General features: G+C 42.9%; 1 protein-coding gene across 5 annotated transcripts in view; it reads right to left on the minus strand.

The window, feature by feature from the left end:
* Positions 1-391: 391 nt before the first annotated feature.
* LOC107145478 (myosin VIIA and Rab interacting protein) overlaps positions 392-11,933 on the minus strand; it is a 324,704-nt gene continuing 313,162 nt past the window's right edge. For all 5 annotated transcript variants that reach the window (XM_015489460.2, XM_015489459.2, XM_015489461.2 and 2 more), the window contains 5 exons: positions 9,963-10,124; positions 6,015-6,119; positions 5,841-5,901; positions 4,411-4,529; positions 392-2,555 (listed from right to left, as the gene is read on the minus strand). In XM_015489460.2, coding sequence (XP_015344946.2) covers positions 2,523-2,555; positions 4,411-4,529; positions 5,841-5,901; positions 6,015-6,119; positions 9,963-10,124 — 480 coding nt within the window. In that variant the 3' untranslated portion in view covers positions 392-2,522. The remainder of the gene's footprint in view (positions 2,556-4,410; positions 4,530-5,840; positions 5,902-6,014; positions 6,120-9,962; positions 10,125-11,933) is intronic.

Genomic DNA, 11,933 nt, shown 5'->3' on the forward strand with positions numbered 1-11,933 from the left:
GGCCATTCTGGGTTGCATAATTCTTCATGGTAGGTGCGGTCCTGTGTCTTGGAGGATGTTCAGCAGCACTCTTGGCATCTACCCAGTAGATACTGGCTGCTGCACGCTCCTACTAATTTGCATAAAAATATCTCCAAATATTGTCAAATGGGGTGGGGGTGCAAAATCACATCACACTATCCTCCTTGAGAACTACTCTTTTTGCTCAATTGGAGGTGGTCACTGAAATCAGAAGAATCTGCAATGGGTGAGTGGTGTACTGGGAAGGCAGGTGGGGGCGACAGGCTTTTTGGATCAGTGCAATTGCTGGTCACCTGTCTTCTCTATCCTCTACTTTTTTGTCTGGGCTCCTTTAACCGAGAAACAGACAAAAATCCACACACATGCAAACTATTTTCATAAATGACTTTTACTTCTTTATCATTTCTCTTGACAGTAGTTCCTGGCAATGTGCATATAACATGAAGGCAAGCATAAATCTCAGAGGTCATCAAAGATATTGTCCTAATTTTCTTAAACCATTAAAATATTTTCATTTATAAAATTAATCTAAATATAAATATTGACACTAAAGATCAAAATCACTTGATGACAAAATAATTCTTCTGGAACTATAACATATGCTTATGGTTTTTAATAGTAAATTAAATCTTTGCACTTATTTGGCACAAGGAAACCTTTATAAAAGTTCAAATGCCATGGAGCAGGCTTCTTTTTGTTTTGTTTTGTTTTTTTTTGCAAGGCTTACACAGTACACGTTTTTGTCAAAGAAAACTGAAGAGTTTAACACTGGAACACAACAATAGTTGCTTTTCATGCCTCTTAAAGAAAACGTTCTATTTGGAAGTCAGATTTTGTTGTTGTGTTTTTGAAATTTGTTTTTGTTTTTGCTTGGAATCACACCAACAGAACAAAAAAGCCAAAGATTTACTTATTTCAAAGGAGTCGTTTCTGTTGGATAACACATACACAGCATCAGCAAGGAGTATTATTGGAAGATACAGAGACCCCCATCAGGAGTGGATCAGGACACACAACTCGGCAGCCAGTCGGGGCTGGAAATGTACATGGCAGCTAAAGAACAGAGAGGCTGAAGACAATGCAGGCTTTTGGGAGGCATTCCAATCATAATTAGCTCACAGGTGTGGTTCTGGCAAATTAACCTCTCTGGCCTTGGTTATCAATTCTAAAAAATGGGTATACTTACTGAAATAGGGATGCTATGGAGATTAAAATGAGAACATTGCCTTCTTCAGAGCTGGCATGTAATAAACTCTAGTCACCCTATTCCCTTGCCTCCTTCTTCAGATCCATAATCAATGAGGAGCAAACACTTAAAAACATGTAAACGTGTTGCTAATGCCCAATTAATTGAGTGAAATTCCAATTCCACTTGCTTGTATAAATACTCTCTGAATAGTCATGCAGTTGAGTCAGATTCAAACAGACCATAAACATGCAGTGAGTGTCAGTTCTTGTGTCCCTTAAACTCAGTTTGTTCTTGATTCTTTTCATACTTTCAAATTTTCTAAGGCTATTCCCTAACCATTTTTTTTAAATCCATAAGATCATTTTGCTACTGTGCTGAATATTCATTAGGAAATCAATTTTGGAGGACACAAGTTTTCGTACGCGGTTATGTTTTGCAAGAATTCATTTACCCAAAACTCACTGAGGTGCGGCCATTGCTCAACGGAGTCATGTTGATTCTGGACATTGCCCTAGAAAAAGCTGAGCTAATGGTGGTCTTCCTCCACCCCTTCTCCTCTTCTGAGTGAGGACACTCTCAGTAAGTCTGTGGAGGAACCCCAAATTCTCAAGGAGACATTGTATCAGATGGACCTGGCATGATGGGGACGAGTCAGGGCTTTCCATTCTGTGGACTGTGGCTGTAAAGCAAGGGGAATTGCTGGTAATGAGGTGGGTGAGGAGGAGGTAGCTAAGGGACACTTGCATGCTTGATGGTTGAGAGACCCCCAAGTTACACTGCCCTAAGTGCTCACTACTGGGGCCTTTTCACTTTTCCCCTCAGCATCTGTAAGACAAGGATGCCTGTGAGAGATTTGGTTATATTGATGAGGAACTAAATGATATCTCCATCTCCCTTCCCTCCACCCCCCTCCAATAATTTTCCATGGGACAAATGGTTGACACAGAATTCTAATTGAATCAAAGGGACTGAAAAACAAAAAGATTTTTACAGACAACACATAGTAGCAAAGCAAACCAGGAAAAGATGCATCTTTTGAACATGGAGCTCTGCCGTTGGAAGCCAGCATCTTGGTTTGCTGTCTTGGATTCTCCAGGAAGCCTAAGGCAGAGAGTGGGCAAGACCGCAATGCTGAAGTCTGAGGCTGCTTTCTGGGTGAGGTATCAGGACAGCCCTGTGCAGTGGAATGCTGTGGCCACCCCAGGCTCTCTCCTCAGGTGGAAATCCATATGGTATTCGATGGCTGTTGGGTCAAGGCACTGTTGTGTATGGCCGGAGGCAGTGGGTCACTGGCAGTGGAGCTCCGGTGGCGTTAATACAGGGCAGCAGACTCCAGGGCGGGCTCCTGAGGTGACATATGGAGCACACTGTCACCAACCACTTGGCAAATTGATTATGTTTGGCACTATGATCATAGGAAATGATTTTACACTTTCTACTTTTTGAAATTCATCGAGGTTCTCTTTGTGAATTGGTAGGAAATCAACTTTTATGAATGATCCATGGAAACTTAGGAATTTAATCTGTAAAGTATGATGTTAGAAAAATGTCTTAATCAAAGCTTAATAACAACCCCATTCAGGGGCTGGGGTTGTGGCTCCAGTAGTAGAGTGCTCGCCTAGCACGCATGAGGCACTGGGTTGGATCCTCAGCACCACATAAAAACTAAATAAAGATATTTTATCCACCTAAAACTAAAAAATAAATATTAAAAAAACAACCCTATTCAGATCTCTAAATTGGTATTTATTTCCAGCGCACTAGGACTGCCAAAGGCTGAAAGGAGAGTTTTAAACTCACTAACCACCACGGTCGATTGTGCTGTTCTGTTGAGTGCAGAATCAAGATGGGCTCGTGACTCTCCTATTTCATCAAAATCAAAACATCCTTACTCAGCATGTTCTCTGAATACGTCTTGTCTTCAGTTCTACTTTGTTCAAAAGTAATATTTCTGCCCTTTTTATTTTGTGTGTGTGTGTGTTGTTTAGTGCATATTGTGCCTTGCTTCATTTTTAACCTGTGTGTATTCCTTTAAGGCCATTTATTTTTATTTTACTCAAAATAATCTATCGAAGTGAGAGCCACACAACATAATCCTAACCATTTACAAGGAAATAATCCAGCGGCTTTGGTATGTTCACAAGTTTGTCCGCCCATCACCTTTGTCCAGTTTTCATACATATGCATCACTCCAAAGTCACCCCTTAGCCATCAGCAGTTTCCTCTTCTTCCCCACCTCCTCAGCTCCCAGCATCCACTGCCTACGTGCTATCTCTATGAAGGGTCATTAGCCATGTTTTTTCTAACCTGTTCCTTCCCTGACTCTCATGGTCTGCCCTTTAAGTATGAGAAAGCATCTTTTTGGCTCTTGGAAGTAACGGGCAGGAACAAGGTGAAAGGTCAGGGATATTGGCTGACCACGGAAGGGGCGACGAGCAGCTCTGCTGCCATTTGGGGGTCACATTGGAATGGCTGTGTCCTCCATGATGCCATCACCTGGCACTTCCATGTTCACAAGAGGGACTGTGCAGGGTGGAGGGGAAGAGGGAGGGAGAGGCCGGTGATGCCCAGAAGGCAACAGAGCAGGTTTGCTCTCACTTCAGTCTTGTCCTCCCAGACGTGACCTGCCGTCAGCGCAACAAGTGTCACTAAGGCAGCTTAGCAGGATCACCACTCCTGTGCAAGCAGCACTAAGCATCTGCTGAAACTCTGATGCTTATGTTGGTTTTTAAGCAAATGATCCTTTAACCCTCTCCCGATGATCTCTAGAGTTGGTACAAATTGTCTACGGTCCGCACTTTTGCCACGTTTAGGGGCAGTGCCGACTCTTAAGGAAAGTGACATTAATGGCTAACAAGAAATTTAAAGAAAGAGTAAATCTGGATCCAAAACAGAATAAGGACTCCTACACCTCACCCAGACCTTACACACATATTTTTATTTCTCTTATATCAAACCTGGTTTCTCCAAAGAGCTGGAGATATAATTGAGAGGAGATAAATTAAGAGGTGACCATCACCAGGTGGATGTCATTCCCCCTCTCTTAGACCCTTATCCCCTCACACCCAATAGGCCACGAGGCTAGGCAGAAAGGATGCTTCCTGGGGGCTCTGTTAAAGGAGCCACAGAAGGAAGACTACAGAATGGAGATCCATCAAGAGTGAAAGGAAGGGCATCAGGACAGAGATGATGACATTTACCATCAAATCCTTGGCGGGGCTTTTCCTTTCTTTGGGCTCGTTGGTTGAGGAGCCTTGGAGGATGAAGTTGTGGTTAAATGTTTTCATGGTGGTCACTGAAGATGCCTCCATTTTTTCAGCTAAAAGGAAACAAAAAGGAACAGGCATTACCCAGAAGATGGCCTGATTAGTAAGGAAGAAAGACGAGGTGGTCAAATCACTCAGATATTTTTTCCCCCTAGACTTGGCACTTCCTTCCTGTACATTTTTATTTTTATGATGGATCAAATAAGTCAAGGCATCATGGGTGGGTATCTGGGAAAAAGTATCTCAGGGATAAACCACCACAGTCCCTAAATTCTTATTTGCAATCCTGAAATATAAGACGCTGTAAAATCTGCACGTTTTTATAAGTTTGGAGTCAAAAATCATCTGATTTGCAAAACCTGACCTGAACTGACTTGTGGCCACTGAAGGTTCTTGTCCAGCATGAGGACTGTGAGTGTCCTCACGCTTTGCCGTAAAGATATTTGTGTTTTGACTGTCAGATGCTGCCTGGACACCATGTTCCCTTTTTGGTACACAAGCAATTATGGAAAACAAAGAGACCTGAGGTTTCAGTTAACGGACTGTGGAACTGTGATAAATTTTAACTGTCCAAATAGGGGGGTGGTTTATGGACTATAAAAGTAAACATTTGATAAATATTTATTGAATGCCAAGAGGTGAAAGCAAGGTTCAAATGCACATCTCCTGACTTTCTACTCCCCTACTGTAAATCCAAATTTCTATTTGACATCATCATTATGGACTCCTTAATCCAAGGAAATGGCTAAACGTGAACACAGGGTGATCTGACTGGCATCACTGGAATCCCTTCCTGGTGGGGCACTGTGGAAGATGCTTTTGGTGTCCTGTGTACTTCTTCCCAATGGTCACCATTCCAGCACATTCTAACAGCATCCAATTGCAAGCACCACCACTCTCTTGGCAGATTCAGAAGTACCAGGAAGTTCATGCACCCGGATGTATCCCTCAGCCATGATGAATGAGAGCAGAAGGTCGAACACACCATCTTCCTACCCTGTAGGCAGGAAGCTCTGAGGTGCAGTCAACACTGTCTTCCCGAGGTCCCCAGGAGAATTTAGCTTCATTTGCCCAAAGAAGTAATAACTTACCAATTAACCTGTATTGGCTTCCTGTCTTTCCTTTCCCCGAATCTCCTGCTCTGCACCAGTGCTTCCTTGGAACCACTTCCCAAATAAACTTGTATTCCTAAACTTGTCCCAGTGTTTGCTTCTGGGGTGACCAGAAGCAAAGACAAGATAAGGACAAAGATGGGTGCGAATTCCCCATTGTATCTGGTCCTCAAACTCAGATCTCTGAGCTACTCAAAGGAAACAATTCAGCCTTCGTCCTTTGGTAGCTCTGTGGTTCTGGTTTGAGCTTACCTTTCACTGGCGGAGCGGGTAGTTTCCTCCTCTGCTGCCTTGATGTGTCTATGGTTTGTACCTACAAACACGACACTGCAATCAATACAACTTTGGTAAAGCCAAAGATATTTTATCTTTTGAACTATCCAGCTCATGCAATGTTCCACCAGAGGGAGCAAGGGACAAACACACCTGGTTCCTTTGCTTCTGATCCCGTTTTCTTGTGAGGCGCACACACGGTGCTATGTTTAAGCCTGCAATGGTCAGGGCTGAAATCCGGCTTTCGATATCAGAAATCTTCATGCAACAGAAAGATAGGATCGGTGGGGAGAAGGTACAGAAAGAATCGTTGTTAAAAGCGTTTGGAGTTTATAAAGAACACATCTGCTTTGATGCATGCACATTCATCCATTCAACTTTTACCAAGCATTTCTCTATTTAGTGTTGCAATGAGAAGATAAAATACAAAATTTTCTTTATGAATTTAAATTGCTAGTTTGGTAGCTCTAGAGTGTGTTAATAACTCTGTCAGAGTATGCCTAGGGATAAATGGAAGCCAGGCCACTATGGGAGAGCTAGCCTACAGCCACCTAGATCGGCATGGGGTGGGGAGGAAGGGTCAAGGAAGACTTCTGTTATGGTTTGGACATGATTTGAGTATGTCTCCTAGAGCTTCACATACTGGAATCTTGGTCCTCAGTGTGGTGGTGTGGTGGTGTGGAGGTAGTGGAGGAAGCTTTAAGAGGTGGAGCCTAATGAAAGTTGGTTAGGTCATTGGGGGTGCTTCCCTTGCAAGGGACTGTTGTAGTTTTTACAGGACCCCAGTCAGTTTCCACAAAAGTGAACTGTTATTTAAAGAAAGCAATCCTGAGTCCCACTGGCTTGCTGTTTCATCCTGTATATTAGCCTATTTTCATTACTATCCCCAAATGCCTGAAATAGGCTAGCTTTATAAAGAAAAGAGTTTATTTAGATCATAGTTTTAGAGAGCCAAAGGCAGGGCATTGGGATCAGCTTACCTTGGTGAGGGCCTCTTGGCTGAGTCACATGATGGTGGATATGAGATGATGTCATAACAGTGGGAACATGTATGGGAGTAATATATTACATCCCAAGACAGGAAGCTAGAGAAAGATGGCTGGAGCCAGGCTGGCTCTGTTTACAACAATCCTCTGAAGGGAACTGACTCAGGGATTTCATGAGAATTACTTTAATTCCTTCTGTGGGCAGCACCCTCAGGGACCCAAGAACCTCCCACTAGGCCTCACCTCTCTCCAATTGCCACACTGGGGGTCATGCTTGTTAAAAGTGTTGTGAGTTTTTAGATTTTTTTAAAAAATTGGTGCATTCTAATTATATACAATAGTGGGGTCAATTGTTACATATACACAAAAAGTGTTCTGCGTTTATAGCAAACAAATGAATACTCCAACACATAAGCCCTTGGGGGACACATTTAAACCAGATCCAAACCATTACACCCTCTGATCTCTTCTGCATCTGTGTTTCTGGTGTTGTGATGCCATCTGCCATGAGGCCCTCACCAGAGGCCAAACAGATGGTGCTACTTGCTCTTGGACTTTCAGTCTTCAAAACGGTGAGTTAAATAAACTTCTGTAAAAAAGCGCTCTGCCTCAGTTATTTTGTTACAGAAACATAAAAAAAAATACTTATTCAGATTCCACAGGAGGCAATACTTGAACTTTAAAGGGCAAGTATAATTTAAAGATCTTGCTTTCTTCTTCCATAATTCTATGAATCCAAAGCCACAGCATGAGGGTTTAGAGGCAAGGCCCGGCAGATCCCAGTCCAAAAACCATCTCTTCCATTCAGGGGCCAAGTGGCCTTGAGAAGTTCCCTCCTCTCTCTGGGCATCACTTTCCTCATTTGCAGCATGGGAAGGCCAGAGAGCTCAGATTTCTTTCCAAGACTCTGAAGGCAGATGTAGAGAGCCAGAGCTCACTCAGTGCCCAGGAAGAGCACTGATCCTCCCCTTCCTCTGGGATGAAGAAGGCACTGTCCCTGCTCTTAGAAAAGTGCACTATGATAAGTGCTTAAATACATGAACTCATTATGCTTCAAAATAATTCTAGAAAGTGGTGACTGTTCTCTTTACTGTTATTTTTACAGACGGAGAGACTGTGGCTCAAAGGACTAAGGGACATACCCAACAGCATACCACGGAATCGAGGGGAGAGATGGGAATCACAGACCTTTTGCTGAGATGGTGCTACCTGGGTGTTGCTGGGGCATCAGATAGGTAGCCAGAGGCAGGCCACCAGCCAATGTGTGTGTGGACCACTCCCAGACCGCAGTGCCTCCCCAGTCCCTCTACAATTTGTGCTGCTCAAGACAAATCTTACTTCTGCTGTCATTTACTGAGGGCATCTTTGGACAAAATCTACAGGGATAAGATGCTATAGGAGGTGCATAGTTGAAACCTGAAGAGTCAGTTAATATGGAAGATGCTTCCCTTACCCCCTGCCCAAAGCAGGCAGTCTTGGTTAGACAAGGAAGAAGAGGTATGTGAAGACCAAGTCTGTCATAGCTGGTGAAAGAATGCAAGTTAAGCTCACCGACCGCCAACTTCCAGTAGGAGTCACTGTGAGGCTCTGCCCCTCCCTGGCCCCCCAGATGCCTTCCTGTTTGACTCCTCAAATTTCATATTGAGAGCTGCATTCCTTTCATTTATAGGTCAATAAATTGCACAAGTCTCTGAGAAAAATTTCAGGTTAAGCTCTTATCAGTCTTTGCAACTGATGTGGATTAGAAGATCAAATTCTTCTCTGGAAACAATTTTGATGAAGGGCTTTCTCAGAGAGTCCTCAGAGATAAGGTCAATGGGAAAGCACTGTGTTGGCCTTTAATTTGCTGACTATCAGGTTCTGGAGTAAGAAGCACTAAAACGATCAAGTTTTAGTCCAGAAGAACAAAGAACAAAGAGAGAAGAAAGGAAAGTATTGATGGCTGGTTTTGCCTGTGTCTTATCTTAAGACTGCATGCTCAATGAGCCCTACACTTGCTAAAAGGGTAGACCAACTCAGCTCTGAGTTTCTTGGGAGTCAAAGAAAAGAGCTCAGGGTTGGATTCTATGTCTGGAAGTCCAAAGCCAGTACTCAGAGGAGCAGCATCTTCCAAATACTGAGTTGGTGTCTATTGACCACAATGCTACCAAAGATGCAGTTTTAAGATGCAAAATATAGAAATATTTTGAACCAGGGGTCTAGTACTGAAGTTATGCTGCAGAGATCTGTGTTTCTGAAACCTGAGCAGCATATGGGCTCCTTTTAAAGGAAACAAACAAACAAACAAACAAACAACAACAGAAACCTGACATGGGCTCCTAAGAGCATGTCCACAAACTCCAGTTTGAGGATTAGTTGTTCTGTTCATGATCGGTTCTGATTCATAGTCAAAGATCAAGAGAATATCCAAGAAAACTGTCAACAATCATCTTCACCAAGTTATAGAGACTACAGGGATCAATTCTGAAACAACCATATCTAAATCCTGCCTACTTCTCCTGCAAAATATTGGCCTGAGAAACCTATTTATCTGATCACAGTCATTTACTCGTCCCATTTTCACCAAGTGTCCTATGTTGTGCTAGGCACTGGAGTTGCTAAGTTAAGTTAGTCAGCTATAGTCCTGTCCTCATGGGGTTTTTAGTCTATGATGGGGAAAACTGGCTTTGAGCAAGCAACAGTGTGGTGAGGGCCTTGGAATTACATGGGAATCTTCATAGAAAGATCCAGAGCCGGGTGTGGTGGTGCACACCTGAAATCCCCGTGGCTCAGGAGGCAGAAACAAGAAGATTGCAAGTTCAAAGCCAGCCCTAGCAAAAGCCAGGTGCTAAGTAACTCAAATTTTTATTTAGAGACAAAATAGGGATGGGGATGTGGCTCAGTGGTCAAGTGCTCCCGAGTTCAATCCCTACCAAAAAAAAAAAAAAAAGGAGATCCAGGTTTGGGTCAGGTAAGTTGTCAAGAGGAAACTAGTATAAGATTTTAAAGGAAATCTGCTGTGTTAACACAGTCATAATTTGGGAGAGTAGAAGGTTGTGGATTTGGTGGAATCCTCCACCAAGAAGGGCCTTTTCTTCCTTGCAGGTCCACTCTGAACAGAAAGGAGAATTCTCACCTGGAGCTCAGCATGGTGGACGTGCGCTGCAGCTGTCGCCACCTGGTCCTCCAGAGCCTCCAACTCAGTCTCATTAGTGCCACTGTGGATACAGCGGGCAGCATCTTCCAGCTCACTCAGCTGGCCCTCCAGCCCATACACAGTGCCAGCTGCCAGGTACACCTGGAGAGAGAACATGGCCTTTGAACTCAGGTCTGCAGAGCTGGTTCTGGTGGGACTCCTTCAGGGGACCCCGGTGATTCAAGGAAGTGAGAGAGAACTGCGCTCAATACTGGAGGAAAGGAATGGGAACCCCCATTTATAAATATTCTTCACACTTAAGTGGTAGCATGAGATCTTGTCACCCCCATGTCAAGCATACCTCCTATCCCCTCCAACTTTCCTGCAAGGAAAAACAATTTGCAAGTTGATTTTGGTAATACAGGACAAAATACGTAGAATGAGCTATGTAAATTATGAATTTGTCCAGTGATTTATAAAAACCAGTATCAAGAGAAAAACTTGTGATGGGTTTTTTCTCAGTAAGAGTTTTTGGTTGGCCAGAAATGGTGGTGCACCACCCAGCCTTTCAGGAGGTGGAGACAGGAGGATTGCAAGTTCAAAGGCAGCCTCAGCAACTTAGCGAGGATCTGAGCAATTCAGTGAGAACCTGTCTCAAAATAAAAAATAAAAAAACAGCCTGGGATGTGGCTCAGTGGTTAAGCACCTCTGGGTTCAATCCCTGGTATCAAAAAAAAAAAAAAAAAAAAAAAAAAAAAAAGTTTTAGTTGGCATTTAGTGATTGAGAAAAATTTAGAAAACATGAAAGGGGTGAAACTGACTTAAAATAATTACAAATTTTGAGCCTGACTAATGACCTTCTGCTTATTTGAAACAGGTTAAGGAAATTAGAATGAACCTAAGGGGTATAGTAGGGAAAAACGTCATTTCTTAGAAAAAATGGGATGTTAAAGAGAAGCATGTAGAATCTATTTGTCAATTAGGATAATTTTGGGGAACTACTGAAAATGAGCAAATCAGGTAGTAATTTGAAAGTGGACCAACAGAAAGTAGAATCATTGGAATAATTCAGACAAAAGGATGCCAGTCAGTGGGAATTTTTGTGACAAACACTTTCTCAGCCTAATCAATAATGTTGGTGAAATAGCCCATGACACGGGAACAAGATGTATCTAAAGAAGGAAAGTACTTAAAGAGAAGTTCTGGAGGTGTGATGGATGTATGTAAAGTTCTAAAACATGATCACTGCAGTTTAGAGTTGATTTGAATGAAGTGCCTGGTCAGGACTTCAACAGTTCCTGTAATTGGAGTTAAAAATATAACAGAGCTGAGGAAGAGCCAAACGCTTAAGCACAGGAGTCAAGCACCAAGTGATGGCTGAGTATCAGCGAGGAGGCAAAGAACCCTGAGATGTTCCTATTCTGTCAGTTCCTTGGCATGATTCATTCATCTGTGTTTAAACTGGCAATTTTACAAAACATTTCAAAGTGGAGCAGAAGCAGGTAGAGGGTGGATGAAAATGAATTTGACTGCATCTCCTCACCAGGTGTATTTATCTGGGCTGTGGGAGCTTCTTGCAGTGATGGACACAATGGACCAACATCAAATGACTACCCAGCCACCTAGGGGGCTGTGACTTAGTGAATTAAACGTCTGCTGCTATTGCCACGTTTCAGCTTATCCTTTTGTATTTCTTTATTGTATTAGGGAAATTCTGTTTCTAAAAGATCTTCACAGTTTAAGATAGCCACTTGTTCTTTGTCAAATGAAAGAAATGATGACTGCTTCAAAGGAATTCAAGTGGAGAAATTCTTCAAAAAACATATCTCTTAAGGTGAAAAAAAAAAAACTTCCCTTGATAGGAGAAGAAAAAAAATTAAAGGTGGGGAGTCAGGTGTTGCAGGGGGGGGGGGTAACGCGGAGGGGCTGGGGAGGTAGGAAGGAGAGAAAGAGAGGAAAGAAGGAGGGGGT

The sequence above is a fragment of the Marmota marmota genome, unplaced genomic scaffold, assembly GCF_001458135.2.
Source record: "Marmota marmota marmota unplaced genomic scaffold, marMar, whole genome shotgun sequence".
In the NCBI taxonomy this organism is placed as follows: Eukaryota; Metazoa; Chordata; class Mammalia; order Rodentia; family Sciuridae; genus Marmota; species Marmota marmota.